This window comes from Alternaria dauci, chromosome 3 (assembly GCF_042100115.1).
Source record: "Alternaria dauci strain A2016 chromosome 3, whole genome shotgun sequence".
Classification (NCBI taxonomy): Eukaryota; Fungi; Ascomycota; class Dothideomycetes; order Pleosporales; family Pleosporaceae; genus Alternaria; species Alternaria dauci.
In genome coordinates this window covers 140,579-159,525 of record NC_091274.1, presented here as the reverse complement: position 1 = coordinate 159,525, position 18,947 = coordinate 140,579, and the positions used below count along the sequence as shown (strand labels likewise).

At 54.1% G+C, this 18,947-nt stretch overlaps 7 protein-coding genes across 7 annotated transcripts; 4 read left to right on the top strand and 3 right to left on the bottom strand.

Moving 5' to 3' along the window:
• Positions 1 to 1,588: 1,588 nt before the first annotated feature.
• ACET3X_003729 (uncharacterized protein) lies at positions 1,589 to 2,959 on the top strand (the record flags this gene model as incomplete). Its single annotated transcript, XM_069450193.1, has 1 exon — positions 1,589 to 2,959. One exon carries the CDS (start codon positions 1,589 to 1,591, stop codon positions 2,957 to 2,959), a length of 1,371 nt encoding a protein of 456 aa, XP_069307707.1.
• Positions 2,960 to 4,624: 1,665 nt separating this feature from the next.
• Positions 4,625 to 5,800, top strand: ACET3X_003728 (uncharacterized protein; the record flags this gene model as incomplete). Its single annotated transcript, XM_069450182.1, has 1 exon — positions 4,625 to 5,800. The coding sequence occupies one exon, from the start codon at positions 4,625 to 4,627 to the stop codon at positions 5,798 to 5,800; it is 1,176 nt and encodes a 391-aa protein (XP_069307706.1).
• A 1,647-nt stretch (positions 5,801 to 7,447) lies between these two features.
• ACET3X_003727 (uncharacterized protein) lies at positions 7,448 to 8,143 on the top strand (the record flags this gene model as incomplete). Its single annotated transcript, XM_069450171.1, has 3 exons — positions 7,448 to 7,506; positions 7,554 to 7,626; positions 7,694 to 8,143. 3 exons carry the CDS (start codon positions 7,448 to 7,450, stop codon positions 8,141 to 8,143), a joined length of 582 nt encoding a protein of 193 aa, XP_069307705.1.
• Positions 8,144 to 9,383: 1,240 nt separating this feature from the next.
• Positions 9,384 to 11,115, bottom strand: ACET3X_003726 (uncharacterized protein; the record flags this gene model as incomplete). The annotated part of the gene is made up of 5 exons (XM_069450160.1): positions 9,384 to 9,740; positions 9,841 to 10,705; positions 10,762 to 10,879; positions 10,934 to 11,042; positions 11,092 to 11,115. The coding sequence occupies 5 exons, from the start codon at positions 11,113 to 11,115 to the stop codon at positions 9,384 to 9,386; spliced, it is 1,473 nt and encodes a 490-aa protein (XP_069307704.1).
• A 529-nt stretch (positions 11,116 to 11,644) lies between these two features.
• On the top strand, positions 11,645 to 12,978 carry ACET3X_003725 (uncharacterized protein; the record flags this gene model as incomplete). The annotated part of the gene is made up of 3 exons (XM_069450149.1): positions 11,645 to 12,471; positions 12,521 to 12,840; positions 12,905 to 12,978. The coding sequence occupies 3 exons, from the start codon at positions 11,645 to 11,647 to the stop codon at positions 12,976 to 12,978; spliced, it is 1,221 nt and encodes a 406-aa protein (XP_069307703.1).
• A 737-nt stretch (positions 12,979 to 13,715) lies between these two features.
• Positions 13,716 to 14,831, bottom strand: ACET3X_003724 (uncharacterized protein; the record flags this gene model as incomplete). Its single annotated transcript, XM_069450137.1, has 4 exons — positions 13,716 to 13,835; positions 13,898 to 14,154; positions 14,268 to 14,439; positions 14,691 to 14,831. 4 exons carry the CDS (start codon positions 14,829 to 14,831, stop codon positions 13,716 to 13,718), a joined length of 690 nt encoding a protein of 229 aa, XP_069307702.1.
• A 314-nt stretch (positions 14,832 to 15,145) lies between these two features.
• On the bottom strand, positions 15,146 to 18,896 carry ACET3X_003723 (uncharacterized protein). Its single transcript, XM_069450126.1, has 4 exons — positions 18,449 to 18,896; positions 17,665 to 18,357; positions 17,474 to 17,614; positions 15,146 to 17,421 (listed from the first exon to the last, which is right to left on the bottom strand). The coding sequence occupies exons 1-4, from the start codon at positions 18,506 to 18,508 to the stop codon at positions 16,168 to 16,170; spliced, it is 2,148 nt and encodes a 715-aa protein (XP_069307701.1). The 5' UTR covers positions 18,509 to 18,896; the 3' UTR covers positions 15,146 to 16,167.
• Between the last annotated feature and the right edge of the window lie 51 nt (positions 18,897 to 18,947).

Below are 18,947 nucleotides of genomic sequence, written 5' to 3'. Positions count from 1 at the left end.
CACGAAAATGGAGACGGCATCCAACCTCCACTCGTTCACAACATCGGATCCGCCACAGCATCCAGTCACGGATGGTATCACGATGGAGGGCTCGGACTGTCTTACGCCAGTTCTGACTGTACATGTGCGAGCTCTGCGTAGCCCTAAACGTGCAGCATCCAGACCCTTCCGGACGAACTTGAAGAGCGAACATCGCGCGATCGGTCCACCAACTTACAACGACCGAGTCCAGAAAAAGTGGACCGGAACACGAGAAATAACGATCAACTGTCCGGCATGAGCCCACTGTGGTACCTCTGCGCGGCCTCGTCAGCACATGGCTGAACACAGCCCACATCTGACGACGCTCGTAAAATGGGGAGCCTACACTGGTGTACTTTGATCACTATACTACCTGCCATCGTCGTAATGTCAAGGTGACGCAACCATTCTTCTTCGCACTGTTGATAGGCCGTGTAGGACGAATATCAACGAAACTGTTCTCTGGACCGTCCCAGCAACCAGCACTGACGTCGCTGCCCTGGCGACTGAAGCCAGGTATCTAAGTCGTGGAGAAATGACCGATGTTGAACCTGTTTCGATACCATCTCGCTCTGGTTCGTATGGGTCGTTATCACCGTGTGCTGCCAGCAATCCAGGCTACTTGCAATTCCAATATCCACCATTTCCAGGCTAGCAGATGTATCTATGCGAAACCATCCATACTGTCCTTATTTGTTACAAATCGCTGTAGGACTACGTCTAAATGTCCACGTACCCCATGATTGACAGGTCTACTAAGTCTGGGGTAAACTGCCCAAGAATTGCTTGTCTGGTCATCCTGCATACATCGTGACGGCAACGGAACACTCGGCAACGGTCTGTTACTATGTTGGGAAATGCCAATAGTTCCGATTTACTAAGCGACGCTGACCTTACCATCGGAACGTACTCCGCGATAAAATCACAAGCTTCTCGAAGAAATTCACTCATGCAAAGCGAACATGAAGACGGCCATAACCAGCGATATCCTGCATCGTAACTGTGACACCTGGTAATGATTGCAGTTACAGGATGCAAGTCACAGTTCCCTAACGTCATCCTTTTGTTCACGTCGGGCCCATTTCCCTGGGGCATCCGAGCAACGTGTTCCTGTCGATCTACCCCACAATACCGGGCCTGCCGATCGTCGCGAGCCACAGTTCCTGGGTCGTTGTTTACTCTCTGACCAATGACCGAGGTTGCTGTTACTTGAGACAGCGATATTTTCTTAGGTGGAGGTGGATCACAAGGCTACGGCTAAACAACTGTAAGCTCCAAGCCACCACCCACTGGCATACTGGTCTCCGCAAATGCTTGTAGAAGCTTACGTCTGTTGATATCATCGATATGGATATGACGATGGATTGAACGCACGAAGCCTGCTAAGATCCCAACAACTCACCAAGATGCCGCAGCGCCGGGAACAACTATGGAGATTGAGTGGCACTCTTTCATTTCCGTTGTTGTGGTCTCCGAGCCCCGAACAGGTATAAGAAGCATCCAGTTCACATCCTTTGGAAGACATCATCGACCTTCATCTCATCGCACAGTCGCTTAGTCTCCAAATATGAGATACGCCTTCGTTTCCCTTGCGTTCGGCCTTGGAGCCAACGCCTACGTCGCTCGTGCAAACACACAGTGCTTCAAGCTCTCAGCTTCTGGCGGTGCATCGGGTGTACTCGGTCAGCTCGACGATGGCCAAAACCGTGTTGGCGGCGGTCACCCAACCGGCTGCTATTGCCTGGATGGAAACGGTGGCTTCACCGATTCCAATGGACGCGGCTGCATCTTGACGCCCCCTACTACCCAGTTCCAATGCGATGTTGGCGCCACCCCTACCAACGGCTTCGCTGTCAGCTCCAGTGGCAGCGTTACGTACAATGGCTCGGGTAAGTTCTACGCCTGCCCTGTCAATGAAAACGGCGAATACAACGTCTACACAACCCCTGCTCCCGGTCAGACCAAGTGCGTTGAGATTACTCTCGGATCTGCCGGTTCATGTGGAGCTGGAGCGTCCCAGCCTGCTGGCTCACAGCCTTCTGCCACTACTCCCGCATCTACTACTGTTGTTTCCAAGAGCAAACCTGCCGAGACTCCCGTTGGCACTCCAAGTGTTCCAGCTTCTCAGCCTGCCCCCAAGCCCTCTGGGCCGGCACCCGAGGCTCCCAAGTCTTCTCAACCACCGGCTCAGCCTCCTCAGCCCTCCCCATCCGCGCCCGATGTTCCTCAGGAATCTGCGTGTGTCCCCAAGGTCGTTACCGTCACTGTCACCCAGCCGTTAGCCCCTCCTGTCGAAACCAACCCTGCTCCCCCCAAGCCTGCTGAGAGCAAGCCTGCGTCTCCACTGGAGTCAGAGCCCGCCCCTCCTGCTTCCCAACCCACTACTTCCAAGCCTGCTGCGACGGTGTCCGCTCCTTCTGCACCAGCTCCCTCTAAGCCTGCTGCCTCTGGTACTTGCCCCCAGGATCTCAACGGAAACTACCAGTACCCTCATCTGATCGTACCCGTTGATTCCGAGCAACCTGACAAGGCATATGGCACCTCGTACAACGGCACGATCAGTGCCCACATCTGCACTATCTTCAACTTCGATATCCCTGCCTCTTACGCCGGTAAGAAGTGCTCCACCATGTTCATGCTCCCCAAGAAGGAGGACCTTGAGACCTCCGACTACACCATCTCTAGCCAAGGAAAGTGTACCGTCAGTAAGGTCAATGGCAATGCCAACACCCAAACTACCTGGAACAACGCTCCTGCGAAGGCAGGGGATATTGGGTCCCTAGAGCTCAGCCCCGGAAACACGTACCCGGTCGAGTCTGGCGACTGCGAAGCCGGCAAGACTGTGAGCTACGAGATCTGTGGCAGCGGTGACTTTTCCATCAACTACTTCCAGGACTACAATCCAAGCCCCATTGGCTTATATGTCCGCCAGTGCTAGATTGCTTAGCACTACGTTGGATGAGACCTTGCTTTGATTGAGAATCATTAGCAAGTGAGTCTAAATGGTGCCGGAGATGTGGGCACCTGGTGCTTTTCTTCTTTAAGGTCGCTTGGACGAGTCTTTCCTTGATAGCTTGATATGACATGATGACATGGCACTCCTTATGAATATGCCTGTAGATTAGATGGAATCTAATGTATGATTTTGCTCTGACAACATCTGATCTTGCTGCTGCGACTGTGAGTGAATGATATGTTGCGCTCACAAAGCAGCGCTTCGCATTCTCGTTTCTTTAATTACAACCTGCCTTCTCGGAAGCTAGCCCGCAGAACGTACCAAGTGCAAGTCCCCTCCTTTTCTGAGGAATCTGTGGGGTCCATTATGCTTAGGACTTCTTAACGAATTGATGCCTAACAGATTGCCAATCATGGTAGTGAGTCAGTAGAACTTCGGTCCACGCACCATGAGGTACTCCCGTGTGCTGCCAAGGCGCTAGCGGCGCACCATCTCCTTTCCTCAGCGGCAGAGAATCACCGCATCTCCATCGCGTTCGCATCGAAACATCACGCGTTCAACTCAATGATGCCTTAATCCGGCCAATACGAGTGCCGCGGCACATTCTTGGAGCCTTAACTGACTGATAGGCGCTTTGTTCCGGTCGGAACGCTCTGCAAGCCACCGTCGTCGCACATCACAATCATTTTCGCGCTTTCTCGCGCCACCTCCGCGGAGCGCATCCAGCCAGGATTCGTGACGATATGTAGATGGCGGGTAGGCGGCAGCGTGCCATGTTCATCGCGATGCGTTGCATCTGAAAAGTGTTCATTGTCAAGAAGAGACCAATTCAACCCCAACGTTCGCACGCAACGCTCAGATTGCGCAATTAACTGTTCCTTGCTGCGCATCATCCCACTTTCACTCTGAAAAGCTGTCGGATGTTGTAGTACCTGCATCGTAGCCTGCAGCACGCATATCCAACTCAGCCTCAGGGGAGAGCCGCTCACATTCACGCTAGAAGACGCAGCGAATCTTCTATACAATGTATACAAATGGCACGCTGCAGCGCGAAATGACACAAGGTCCTCGCTGTACTCTAAGTGCAATATACACAGCAGTAGCTCCAGCACGTCGACCAATCTGCAAGGAGCTTGTTGTGATCGCAATATCATCAGCCACACTGTGGGGTCAGTCTTCCAGCAAAGCAGGGGTGGAAGCCGGGTAAAGTGCGCAAATATATTGACTTCCCGGACCATCCCCGGTAGACTGAGCCTTGGCTAATCTACTGTTAACAGGACTACATACCATTGTAGGGGCGAACGACCGTTCCTTACATTCGCCAAACAGAGTGCACGGTACGCTATCGATGAAGTACTACAGCAACGCCGCCACGGCGCGTTGTATGCGAGATGTCAATGCTTCTGACCAAGGACTTGAACTGTTTGAGTGCAATCAGAGCATGGGCGGGCCGACGGTACCGCTGATCACGTCTCAAGACAGCCACGCAAACGTGAGGGTGGCCCTGCATCAAATCTGTGGGAAGGGAGGCACATCATTGGACGTATACTGTCCGCAGCAATAGTCTTCACGACGCTCTATATAAGACCAGACAAGTCTCACGCACTGTTTCTCACCACCTCGAACCACTTCAGCTTCTCTTCAATCATGGTGCAACTCACACAACTTGTTTTGGCATCCGCCGCCTTCGCTGGTGCTGTATCTGCAGCTCCCAAGCCACCTCCAAGCAATGCGACCGTCAATCCCTGGATTGGCAGAGACCGATATGTCGTCCAGAGCTACGGCAAGAAACTCGACCAAACCATCGCCTCCTTCCTGGCTCAAAACGATACTCTCAACGCAGCGCGCACTCGTACCGTCGCTCAGAAGATCTCGACCTTCACTTGGGTCACTACACGTGATGGGCTCAGCCTCATCCCTACCGCCATCAAGGAAGCTCGTCAACAAAGAAAGTCTGGAAAGAAGATGATTGTCGGCCTGGTCTTGTACAATTTGCCCGACCGCGATTGCTCCGCTGGCGAATCTGCTGGTGAGCTCAGTCTAGCGAACAACGGCCTCGAGATCTACAAGAAAGACTTCGTCGACAAGTACGCCAAGCTCGTTTCCCAGGCCAAAGATCTCGACTTTGCCATTGTTCTCGAACCAGACTCCCTTGGTAACGCCATCACCAACCAAGGCATCCCTTTCTGCGCCAACGCTACTCCTGCCTACGAAGAGGGCATCGCGTACGCGATTGCGAAGCTTCAGTTTCCAAACGTACATCTGTACATCGATGCTGCGCACGGCGGCTGGCTTGGCTGGGCAGACAACCTGAAGCCCACTGCTCAGATCTTTGCCAAGGTCGTCGCTATGGCAAAGAAACTCAACCCCGCGGCCAAGATCCGGGGTTACGCCACTAACGTATCCAACTACAACTCCTTCCAAGCCAAGGTACGCGAGAACTACACTGAGTGGTCGCCATCCTGGGACGAAAGCCACTACGCCTCGTCGCTTGCTCCTTACCTCGAGGCCGAGGGCTTGCCATCTAACTTCATCATCGACCAGGGCCGCGTTGCCCTTCCTGGTGCTCGCGCGGAGTGGGGTGAGTGGTGCAACGTTGAACCTGCCGGATTTGGCCCTCTGCCCGGTTCGAAGCAGAACAACACCAATGTCGACTCTCTTGTTTGGATCAAGCCTGGTGGCGAGAGTGACGGAAAGTGTGGTCTTGAGGGTGCGCCGGCTGCTGGTGCTTGGTTCGACGAGTATGTGCAGATGTTGGTGAAGAATGCTGATCCTCCGCTCGAGCCGACCTACCCGAAGAAGCCCAGGGGTGTCGAGGTCTAGATGTGTTGACTTGGGTGGATCGAACGATTGTACAAGTACTTCTTTTGTTGCAATCTTGCTGTACATACTAGATGAATTGGAAAACATGAAAAGATGGCCGTCTCCTCAAGTCCTCGCTATACTTGGCAAACGAGCTGTCCATGGAGCTCCAGAGGCCGTCATGCATACTCGAGCGCAGCAAAAGCAAACGTATATAAGCACTTCATTGAACGGCGGTGAGCCACAGCACGAACCTTGGAAGGTGCTCTAAGCTAACATGTGATATTTCACTAGCCTGCAGCTGCCTTGCTCACGGACTGGCTGTTCCTATAAAACTCTCTTTATTTTGAACCCTTGTCTCCTCGTCGACCCTCTTGTCGCAATTCTCTCACAACAACATCTGCAAGTCCGCAAGATGGCCTCCACCGACTACGACCACAACAAAGCTTCCACAAGATTGGAGGAATTGCTCAAGCGCGCGAGCAACCCTGATGAGCAGGCTAAGATGTGAGCCGCTTCATATATTTCAGTTGGGCAATTAATCCTCGAGAAAATACTAACTGACTCGAATAGCACCACCGCGAACCAGCTCAACTCGCCTTTGCTGCGCCTCCCACCCGAGATCCGCAACATGATCTACTCCTTCACGTTTCCCACGACTGGAGAAGTTCTTACAGTTCCACGCGGATCCGGGCATGTATACTTTCCGGGTCCGTCTCCAACGCCTTGGCCGATGAGTCTAGCACATACTTGCTCTCAGTGTCGCCACGAATCACTCCCCTACTTCTGGAAGACAGTTGTCTTCAAATTCAAATGCTCTGATCTTCCAGCTCTAATGAGTGTTTCAAGGCAGACTAGGTACGACAAGATTCAAGTCCTAAGTCTTACACACCTTGGACTCAACTTTCTCCTAAAGCTATCGTCACGTACGCATAGCCCTCGAGAACGCTTCCCTGCGTTGCGAAAGTTCCTTTTGTTGTGTTCTTATAGAGATAGTGACGGTTATAGGACGTCCACGACAAAGGCTTTGAAAGATATTTTTGGAGAGGGCCTAGAAGTCTGCTTCTATACCTAGGGCCTAATGCCAGTTGCGTCCGCTGTACACTGATTCTTGACTCGGTAGTGAAGGGGACGCCAGCATAATGGTTTCGGATAGATCGGCAGTCATTTATGGGAGACTGGGTACGAATGGAGCTCTGATGATTCCGGCTCGCGATGCCAGAAGCTATCCTGCATCAAGGTATCGAGAGAACTTGTAGTCAGGCCCTGGAGATTCGGAGGGAAAGGCGAGATCTGCGAGTTTCATGGATGAATGGCTGATGGTAGAAAGATTGCGAAAGGCGAGAGGAGGGTTGTTCCTCAAGGATTGTCGTGGTACTTCAAGGTCAAAAAGCGTTGTCTACAAGGTTCCTTCCCCAGCTCCAATACAATGATCATCAAGATTCACTCCCTTGCATGGATCTAATGGCTGTGCTATGATGTGAACACAAGGTCACTGACTAACACTCTACTTGACGTCGCAATGCAGACGGACTCTCCGATACCTTGGTTCACTATGTGCAACTGTATGTATTTTCACTGCCTAGTGATTTAACCGAAGAAAATCTTCCTCCCTCGCTCAGCACATCCAACTGCAACTACAATCAACCTTGTACCAACGTTCTCACCATGGAAGCCCAAACCCCAGTCGAAGGTTCCTCCAATACCGAGAAAGCCATGTTAGCCATGTAAGCTTCCCATACCCCTTGCTCGAAGATAACTAACACTCACCCAGCACCCTCGCCAACCAACTCAACTCCCCGCTTCTCCGTCTCCCCGGCGAAATCCGCAACATCATCTACGACTACGTAAGTCCATCTCCTCGCCCACCCCCCAAATACCCCCTTCCTTCACCCACGCACTAACATCCACCAGCTCAGCACCTCGTCCACCATCACCCTCGCCTTCACCCGCACCTGGCCCTCCCCTCCCCCCTCCTGCTACGTCTTCGTACCCCCGCCCTTCCTCAGCACCTGCACGCAAATCCACTACGAAGCGCGTCACCTCGTGTACACACGGGGCACCTTCGACGTCAGCCGGTTGTCCACCATGTCGTTCCTGTTCTCGAGCCCCGCCAACCCGCGCATCTGTCGTCAGATGACGCGGCTCCGGATCTCGCATTTCATAGTGAATGTCGTCATGCAAGAACGATTTCGGCATACTGAAAAGGGCGACAAGAAGAGTCTGGCGAGGAAGGTGGTGTTGGATAGTTTGCCGGCGGTGAAGGAGCTGTGTGTTGTGGATGGGAGGGGGCTGGGGGAAGAGGTTATGGAGAAGGCGAGGCAGTGGTTTAAGAAGGAGGGGATGGAGATTACGTTTGAGTGAGTGAGTGGGGTGGATGAGAAAAGGGGGCGATCTGATGGTTGCGGGACAGGAAAGATGATGGGGTGTGAATTAAGGGAGGTTGTTCGACTAGGCGCGTCGACACCTAGGTGCTATCAGTTCAATATAGGGTTCACGAGGCAAGGGAAACTTGCTGAATAAAGACTAGATCTGAGTGCGTAGAAAGCGACTCTAGAATGATATTCCCATTGAGCAAGATATGTCAAAGTAAGTGAATAAAAGTGCATTCTGGGAAATGAAGCCAGTTCCAGGATTCCTGCTTGTATGCCCGCCTAACCTAGCTCCTCCCGAGCGAACTAGTGCAACAATCTCACGTTCCCTACGCATCAAACAAAGTCGTCACTATGAGCAACTGGCGACAGATCCACAAGACGATAATTAAAACGTCCATGTGTAGAAAACTATGCCACGTCAGAAACGCAAACTGCATATTACTTTCCTTCCCACTTATAAAGACTTACACATGGTCTACTACTTATAAACAGTCTGGATTGGGCTACCTTTTCTCTCCGTTTACTAGCTGAGACCTGCAATCACAATGTACGAACTGAATTAGCACATGTACAGTCATGGTCACTAACGCCTAGACACAATCCACCCATCCATAAATCCATAGCAAGAAAGGAGAAGACGCTACAGCCCACACATTGCCATTCAGTCATCCCGCCTCCTCACTATTCCCACTTCCTAGCTCCGTCTGCATAATCTCGTCAAGACCCAGACGCCGGTACCGTGCCTAGATATATCCATGTAACGCCGAGGAAATAGACAAAGTCAGGAACAAGGCTCTCGACACCAACTTTGACGAGGTAAAAGAAAGATGCTGTTTCCTTTGTTCCACACCAAAGGTAGCTGGGTAACGGATTTGGGACAGCGTGACGCGCCTAGCAAAGTGATACGGGAGTTGTGTTGGAAGCAGACGAGTGGAACGTACGGGTTGGAAGAGAGACATGGGATTAAAGAGTTGCCGTTGGGGGATTTTGTGCGGAAAAAGGTATTTGAAGATTACGTTTGAGTAATGTTGAACTGAGTAGCGAGATGCCATGGCACGGATGGATTGCTTCCTCTATATACCGCTCGCCAAGACAATACCTCACCATCCATCCATCCATCCATGCACCCCGCCCTCGAGAGAAAAATTCTCACACCTGTTGAAGAATGGTATCACGCCCGCCTCTCCCCCTCCCCCTCCCCCTCCCACTTCCCAACCCTCCCCGTCTTCCTAAAGCCCAAACTGCCCCTCCACCTCCCTCCTTCTCACCTCCCTCTCCGCCTCCTGTCTCCGTCTCTCCATGTCCTCACTAATTCCCTTCTCGCCCTTCTTCCTCTGGCGCTCCTCATACAGCGCTCTGCCCTTCATAATGCGACTCACAATCTCCGCTGCATTGACGTTCTGAAACTCATGGTTCTCAATCTCGCGATACAACCCCAGTGTCTTTGCAACGGCATAGGGGTCAAAGGCCAAGGGCATGAAAGTCGTTTTGCCGTGGTAGATGGTGGTGAGGGGCGTGTAGGGGAGGGAGTGGAGAAAGGCTTTGGAGAGGGAGAAGGGGGCGCCGAAGATGGTGGCGTGGATGTACTGTTTTCTTGTCAGTCTCTTCTTCTTCTCTTATTTGGAAAAGATGTGGGATGAAAAGGGGGGGGGGGGGGGGGGAGATACAAAATTTACACTGCAACACACACAGCCCCCTCTCAAAGATATTCATAATCGGATAATTAATCCCCTTCCAGTGATTAATCACCTCGTCGTCGTGGATACCCGCAACCACAAACAGCGGTCCATAGTCCTCGCCCGTGGCTTGCACGCGCTGCTGCTTTGCTTCTTCCGTGTACCACCCCCGCTCCCGTGCACCGTCTTCTTCGGCCGACGTAACGAGGCGCAAGAATTCAATGTGGCCGGACGAAAACAGATCCCAGCCGCCGTCGACATAGACAACGCGCTGACCGGGTCGCACGCCTTTTCCTTGAACGAGTTGGTGGAATTTACCCTTTTCTTCCTTGACAGGACCGAGTGCGGGCGCCGTGGACGCAGTACGCAGGGTGCCAGGACGCGGAGCAGCATCGGCAGTGGGAGATGTAGGCGACGCAACAGTATTACTCGTCGTCGTGCGCCTTAGCTTCACCGGCCGCGACGCATGCCAATACCACACATCGCACCCCGGCGCCTTGCCACTCTCATCACTCGCATAATCCCTAATCCTCTCCAACATTTCTTTTCCCGTGGCCAGCCTCTCTTCCTCGCCGCCGGGTCCTTCCTCGCCCTGAATCCGTTTCTCGAGCGACGGGATAAAATGCGATTTCGTGCACAGCAGCATCCGGCCCACGAGATCCGTTGTCGAGATACCAGGCGTGCGTTTGACGACTTTGAAGCGGCCAGCGGCTTTGACGTACCGGTAGCAGTCTTTGCCGTCGCTGTCGGACGTAATGTCGTCGCCGTGGACGACGTATTTGCAGCCGTAGTGCGTGATCCAGGGTAGGGATGTGACGTAGGGGGCGCGGGGGACGGCTTTTGTGGCCCAGCGACAGGCTTCGACGGCGGCGACGCTGGAGACGCGTGTTAGTTGGCAATAGTAACGTGGGTAGAGCGGTGATGTGTGTACCGCTCGTCGAGGCGCATGACGGTCGGCCCTTTGTTCTCCATGATGGATTCGTCAGAGTGGACGCCGACGAAGAGCTCGGTGCCGAGCTGGCGCGCCTGCAGCATGGCGCCGGCGTGGCCTGTGTATCGTCGTCAGCGGTGGTGTAGCGATTGGAGGCGCCATGTCTGTGTACCGTGGTGGGCAAAGTCGAAGCAGCCGTCGACCCAGATGCGCTGCTCCGAGACGTCGACGTCGTGCTGGGGATCCACGGGCCACTGGCCCTCGGTGGGAATCCATTCGCCCTGTGGGTGATTAGTGAGTGCTGGGCGTGGGTCGAGCAAGGGCGCGTACTCGGGCGCTCTGTCTGCGCTGCATTGTGACGTGGGGTAGCGGGGTACAGTAAATACAGACGATAGACGCCAACTCTCGAGTCTCTGTCTGTGTCTGAGGGAGAGTCGAGCAGAGCTTGGAGCGCGATTAAGCAGCTCCTCAATGCAGACTAACGCGTCGTGGTGGTCGCACGTGGCTAGCCAGGTCCCTCTCTGCGATGGAAGCTATGGCATTGGGTGTTGGCGGTGAGCAGGGATGCGCCTCGGGCGGCTTGTTCCTGCGTCGGGATAGGTGAAGGCGGCAGCAGCTGTAGCCGCGAATCGCAGCCCTCTTTTCCCTGTGCGCCAGACGCCTTGAGAGCAAAGTCGGATATCTTATCTCTCTCCTTTTTCGACTTCCGCAGCCATGTGGAGAGCATAGCGTAGAAGATACATCCGTCTCTTGCGCAGCAGCAGCGACATAGTACATACAGTAGTAGACATCAGGGTCCCAGGCGCAGTGGTGAAACAGCCCCTGATCGCTCGGTAGCCCCACAGCTTTGGGTCGCCCTTGGTGCTGGAGCAGCGTGGCAGCCATGGCCGACGACCACGCACCACCGCCCCCCTCGTCGCCCTCCGCTTCGACGACCGCCGCCCAGGCAAACTTCTTCCGCCGGCCCTCGTTTTTTCGCGGCGCAAAGACAAAGACACACAAACAGACGCCCTCGTCGACACTCTACCCGCCATCCCTCAATCTCACGCCGACCACCACCACCACCGAGCTAGACACACCCCCTCTGCCTACCCCGGACACATACCCGTTCCCCGCCAAAGACTCGACGACGCCACAGCGCCGCACGCGACAGGCCAGCAGGCACAGCATTGCGTCGTCGGTGACGGATCTCGGCGCTTCGCTGCGCCGCTCGCGGTCCGCGTCGCTTCGAACCAATACGTCCGACAGCAGCACGGCCAGGACATCGTCGTCGCATAGGAGGGTTCCGTCGGCCAATACGCTGGCGCTGACCTCTTCGCCCGAAAAGACTGGGGTAGTGAATACCACGGCGACGGTGGGTAATGCGTCGCGCCCTGCGCTCTCCATTTCGACGTTTGCGCGCGGCAATAAGCAAAAAAGCAGTGAGAGCGTGAAGACGACTACGACCGACTACGGGTACGACAAGAGTCCGTTGAGCGCGGCTGCTGCTGTCGACAAAGACAAGACGACGAGCAACATGGCGGTCCCTATGCCGCTCCGCCATGCGCCTACTCAAAAAGAGATTCTGCAAGCAAACCAGCAATCGAATCGCACGCTCGCGCCCGCAGCCCCGATTCCCGTGCCCAATGGCGCGAATCCGAATCTCGTGTTTCAACACATTCACGAACTGGCGTCGAAACGGATATCGACGTTGGACTATCTCCGGAAAGCGTATGTCCCCTCTCCCCTTGCGACTAACTGACGGCTAACGCCTATTCAGCCACGAAGGCAGAATATACTGGTTCAACACGCTCCTCTTCTCCAAAACCGACCTCACCCGCCTCCCCTCCTTCTCCTCGCGCAACCAAGCCCGCCGCGCAACACAATACCTACTCCTCGGCTTCTCGCTCCCCACCATCCTCGACCTCAACGCAAATTCGCCCGCCGACTACCTCAAAGCGCTCAACGCGCTGCTCGTCGAATTCGAACAGTACCAGGCCGTGCACCCAGCCGATGGCTCCACGCCGTCGACGCTGTCGAGGGCGCGATTACCGCAGATGTTTAAGCGTGCAAACATAGGCATGGGGATGAGCATGGGGGGTAAAGGGCGGAGATCGAGTTCCGCAACCACAGGCGAGATTCCAGTTCTGACACCGAGTAATAGCTTCACTGGCAGCGATACAAGCAGCATCAACGGCGCTGGCACTGGTGCATCCGCGGCCGGTCTATCATCCATGACCACCGACGCCTTTTCTCCCCCCGCGAATACGGACGACTCCCTCCACCCCAATGAATCCTATACACATCTCCAGACCCCGTCTCTGCCCTTTGATCCAGATTTTTTTAGCACTTTTGCCACGCTCTGCGACGTGCTGATTGATTGCTATACGCGTATCCTGGGCATGCTGGCGACGCCAGAGAGTGTCGTGGTGGCGGGCGGTGGACAGCCGAGTTTGGTGGGGGATCTGTTTAGTAAGGCGGATGCGCGGGTGCGGAAGATTTTGTTGGCGGGTGTGGTGAGGGAGTTTGAGGATAGTTGTCGGGCGGGGGTTAAAGGGGAGGTGGGGGGCGTGGGGAAGGTGGTGTTGGGGGGGTTGATGTGAATGACATGATGTTATGATGGGTATGTGTATGGTGGCGTTTTATGGGATTGGAAGGCGTTTTATGGAGGGGGGGATTGTGTGTTTTGGGTGTTGGGGAGGCGGTGTGTATAGTATCCTGTATTCGCATTTACGGGCTGAGTTGAGCATAAGAGGTGAGGAATGGCTGGCCTGGCAAAAGGCGCTTTGACTAGACTAATACAACCACAAAGATAGTCTTCACCATCCTGCACTACTCACTACCATGCCTCAGACCTACAAGTCCTCTGCACGCTCTCCGCGCGAAAAGAACGGCAGCCGTTCATATTCCTCTTCCGTCACACTCACCACCTCACCCCTCTGCATCTGCACATATATCTCCGCGACTCTCGCCTCCTAAGCCGCCGTCGCTTCTTCACCTTTGTGCGCCTCCACCCTCTCCACCAGATCCACAACGCCCTTGCCCCTTCCCACCTTGACCTTGGTCTTTTTCTCCACTTTCTTCTTCTCCCGGCCCTACGCATCATTAACAACCACCCTGCCATCAATGACAAAAAACAGAAACAAGAGAAACTCACCTCACTCCCCACCGCCTCCCCCTCATCCACCCCCTCGCTCCCAAAAATCACCTCTTCTTCATCCCTCAACTGCTCCTTTAGATCCGCGAGCTCAATGCGCATGCTATACGCGTCTTCGCCGTCGGCATAGTACTTTGCTTCGATCTTGTCGACAGTGAAGCCTAGAGTTTCGCGGTAGAGATGCAGGGCTGCGGTGTTGGACACGCGGACGTGCAGGGAGACGTAGTGCGCGTTGAAGGTTTCGGCCATGGCGCGTTCTTTTCATCGGTCACACGTATCAGTTACAGACCTCGTGGTGGGAAGGGGCGGATGGGCGGGATGGGAGGACGGGGTAGGTAGGGAGGGAGGGGGAGGGGAAATGGCAACGTACGTGACTGACGCATCAGTTTCTCGGCGAGACCCAGACGTCGGTGCGTGCGCATGACGGAGAGAGAAGTAATGTGTCCGTGTTGGACGCCGTCGGTGGGTTCTTCTTCCATTTTGGCGAGGACGTAGCCGACGATTTTGGGGGGATCGTAGGGCGTCTTTGGGGGGCGAGAGACCTGGGTTCGGAAAGAAAAGAGGTTAGTTGGAGGGCATGCGTGGGTGGGGTGGCTTGTTCATGTAGCGGACACTACGGCCCGTCCTCGTGTCATGGAGTAGCTGGGACGATTCGCAGTCCTTTGGATTCATCGAGCTGTCTCTTCTCTTCTCTTCTTGTACCGCTTCCTAGCTCTTTCTTCTCCTCTGTGTGCATCGCCCCAGCATGCATGGAGGGGCACCATATCCCATGATCAAAAACAACAAAACTTACATCAACAGCCACATAGCTCAACTGCGGCCAACTCATCGCATGATACAAGTAGTACTTGCAAAAGTAGTTCTCGGGCAGATTCGTAATATTCGCCAGCTGGACATGCGGAATGTCCGACGGTCGTAGTACACGGATATCCATTTTGTATGTTCTTTTCCTAGCTCTTTTTCTGATACTGAATCGGTTCCCTTTCTTTACCTACAAGGCGCAATTGGCTATATCGGAATCGGTTCGGAGCAACGCAGGTATCGGAGCGCTAATGCGAATGCGGATGTGTGGGATGGGGAGGGTCTGGAAAGCTCTGGTGAGGATGCGAGGAATGGGGCTCGTGCGTTATGTAAGCAAGGCTGTGGGTTTCGGAGGTAAGAATTAGCGTGGGGCTAAACGCCGCTGGACCATGTCGTCATGTGTAACCTTTAAGCTGTTGTCAATCATCCACGAATGTGTATAGTCAGTCGCCTTTGAGTCTCCTGGTATTGTTGCAATCGTCTGCCTACAAAGTGCTCTGCCTGCCCACCCAGCCCCGCGTAATCAAGTCCTGAATCACTCCCTCTCCTTGAATGAACATAACGTCCAGATCCGGAATACCAAATGCTTGCCGCAGAATCCCTATATACATCTCACCCATCCTGGCCGTCACACGGTACTCCTAGAGCTCAACCAATACCACCCTTAAGCAAGTAAAATACCGCAACCCATCTTTCCCAATCTTTCTTTCGATAACAGCGCGCGCATTCCCAGCTGTAATCACACATTCCATAATCAACGCTCTCCCCACGCCAGCCATCCCAGCACACATATCCAACAGCCAAAGATAACAGAACGCGACGTAGCTAGGAACGAAGAACGAGCGGTCGAACATGATGGTCTCAGCTCCGTAGTAGAGCTGCGCGCAGGTGTACATGAGTGTGGGCACGGACGCTGGGGTACGCGGTGAGCACGTTGTCTTTGTTTGTATGAGGCGTATTGATATCGAACACAACGCCGGCAAAGACGTCTCGATAAGTCATAGTACGGAGTTTGGCGGGTAGACACAAGAGTGGTGAGTCGGTTTGGTTCCTCTGGGTGCTGTGTGATATCAGTGGCTTGGTTTGCGGTCCGAGCGAGGTGAGTGGACCAAATGATGAGAGTGAGCGTTTTCATTTCAAGATATATATCGGTTCTTTGTTCATCCGCTCCTTATACCTATTACGCCGTTGTGTGATCAGAAACACAACCTTGAGCTATCACCATTAGCGATTAGGCTAACCAATTTACTCACACGATGCCATATCCTCCCCACCAAGCTCTCATGATCCGAAATGCAAACCGTAACCTCGTATATGTCCAACCCAAACCCTAATATGTATACGAAAAACAAACATGTTACCAATGCACCAGTCGGAATCCCAAAACCCCTACAAGCATATGCAAAGAGAAAAAAAATGCAGAAACGCCAATAAGATGCCCCTTGTTACTCGATGCACTCTCTTCCATTTCAAACACGCCTTTCCTGGCTGAGAATCTCATCAACCATTGGCTTCACCACGGGCATGTATCCCTGCATGACCGGCACCCACAGCGCCTTCTTCAGCCCCAGCTCCGTGGCAAAGTAGTACAGCAAGCGGTTGATCCACTCACGTCTCGCGGCGACATCTATCCTCCTCGGTACCACAGTCTCGAAATCCAGTGGAGGAAGATCAAGCGGCCGATCGTACGGATGCGCGGGATGCGGGTCGAAAATATGATCCTTCTTCGCATTTGGATCGAATGTTGGCACGTTGGCTGGCGGGCTGGGGCTAGAGCTCAGTCCGCTTCTCGAGCGGATGGTGTTGAGGTCTGAGAACTGTGGTGCTGTCGCATACGATTCCAGGTTCTCGGACGGTTCGCTCGAGGACGACACGTTGGATGTGGCGGAGACGAGATGTGGTGGCGTGTTGGAGTGATGCGAGTAGGCTGACGGCGGCGTCGACATCTGAGTAGCGTCTTGTGGAGATTGACCTGCATTGCTATCCGGTACAAGACCTGCACAGAGTACAGCGTCCATGGTGCCGAGTGGCCACAGCGCGACATAGCCTCTCATGCCAACCACATCGTCGATGGACTTCATGTGTATCGGCACGGTAAAACTGCCAATCATGGCTGAGCAGTTTCGCTCAATCACTTCGACCAAACGCGCAGTAGCAATCGCGTGATGCGTGCGCAGGGTCCTGTCGCTCAAATTGGTGGGCACAGTGTGCCCTTGCGCTGCGGCCGACCGACACGGATCCCGGAACCTTAGCATCCAGTTCAACATTTCGAGTACATCTCGCAAGACCAGTACACGGCTTGTACGGTAGAAGCCCCAGACCCAGGTGCGTTTCACGCTGGGGTAAGAGTGGATCTCTGCGGGAGCGCCTCGACATCCCAGGAAGAGCTTCTGCCATTTCGAATCATACGTGGACCTCGCCTCTGGCGTGTTAGGTGTCGTGTGGTAGTTCCAAGCAGGTGTGATCTGTGACTCCCACGCCTGGTAGTCGTCATCTAGTTCTAGCGCGGTCTGCAAAAGTTCTTGCAGGGCTAGACGGCTAGTTGGCGGATTCGCACTCTGCTTTACCTCGTGCCATCTCGCATGCAACATCGCCTCTCTCCAGATCAGGCGAATCACGAAGGCATTAGAGTTCTTGTATAGACTTGGAAGCAGCTCATCGACCTTGACCACGTCTCTTGTTGGTATCGCAGGGCGCTTGGCCGTCTGCAAATTGCCTAGTAACTGTAACAAGGTTAGCCAAGGCGGTAGAACTGTTTGTCTTGGCTGTAATTACCAGATGTGAATAGATGACTTCGTAAAGTCTGGCGGATATAGGGTCGCTATAGAACTGCTCAACAGTCCGCAACTGAAGCAGCGCATTTGCGCCGTGGTTGTGGGCAATAAACGTGCCTTTTCGTTGCACGCTAGTAAGATTCTAATCGTCGCGTTAGAGTTTCCACCATCATGAATCCACCAGTAACGTACTTCGTAAACTCCCATCAAATGCACTGCAGCCAGTGCAATATTCGTAGCCGACTGCTTCTTATCCGCGAGAGTCTTCGTCAACAGCGGGATAGCTCTTCCCAGGCACTCCTCACCCAGTGCCTGGGCCTGGGGGTCGTTACATCTATTAGCATAGTTGACATAGGCAACTGCGTCAACAGCCGTCGCGATCAACGAGTCCTCTGGCGCGCCCTGGTACAAGTGCGGTATAAACGTCCAAAGCGCTTCATCAGGCCAGTCCGCTGGTCTGTCCGGCTGATCGGGCAGTACAAAGTCGTACACAAAGCGCTCAAACGCCTTCCTACGAAAATCAGGGTTAGCCATTGGGGTGATGGTCAGTCGGCTGAGATCGATGATCGGTGGCGCAGCGTTTGATACATCTTGCGCTGGGTCATCGACGGATCCACCGGGCGAATGCACGCTTCCGCTGGACGAGCGTTGGTCGTCCAAATGAGGTGGTGTTGACTCGTCGCTTGTCGGAGTTTTGACGTAGGCACTGCTGCTTTCGGCCGCGACAGCACGCTGATGCGACTTTGATCGCTTCCGCCATGATTCCTCTGCTCTTTGCGCAGCAGACGCTGTTTGGTTGCGGAAGAGGATATCGGCTTGGTCTCGATACTTGCACGTATGGCCCGCCTTGCTGCATCGCGTGCAAGCTGGTCTCGACTCGTCGCACTAATCTGATATCAGCATCGCCCTCGTGACCAGCGTGCCTCGGTCCAAGGATCGCCATTGTGCGATGACATCAACGCCAGAGAACACGTACCTTGACTTTACGGGCTCTGCAGGCCTCGCATCCCTTACTAGGGCGCCCTCGATAAGACATGCTGAGGTTATGGCGGTGGACGAGGCGGGACGACAGGCGGGAAGACGGACGGCGGCAAGCTCCGCAACTGCTGGTCAAGCTCAGGTCGAGTCTCTACGAAGCAGATACTAGCGCAGACAGATGCATTCGTTCGACAGTACAAGACCAACGAACACGCCGTATAACAACTATGCCTCTTCGCTGCTCCTCGTACGTGCTGCGTGGTCATCCGAAGGGTCCTGGGCCCGAACTGGCGTAGCGCACTCTCGGCGATCAGGCTGAAACCTAGGCCACGCTTTCACAAGCTTGGTATGGAGCACCCGATGAGTGGCGGAAGGTGGCCCATAAAGGTTGTCTGGCAGAGATCAAAGGGCATGGGGGGTCAGGCCCGGTGCTCGGGAAAACGGTGCTGCATAGTGGGTTGATGTGCCGTAGTCTGCATAACTGCGTCACAAGCGAC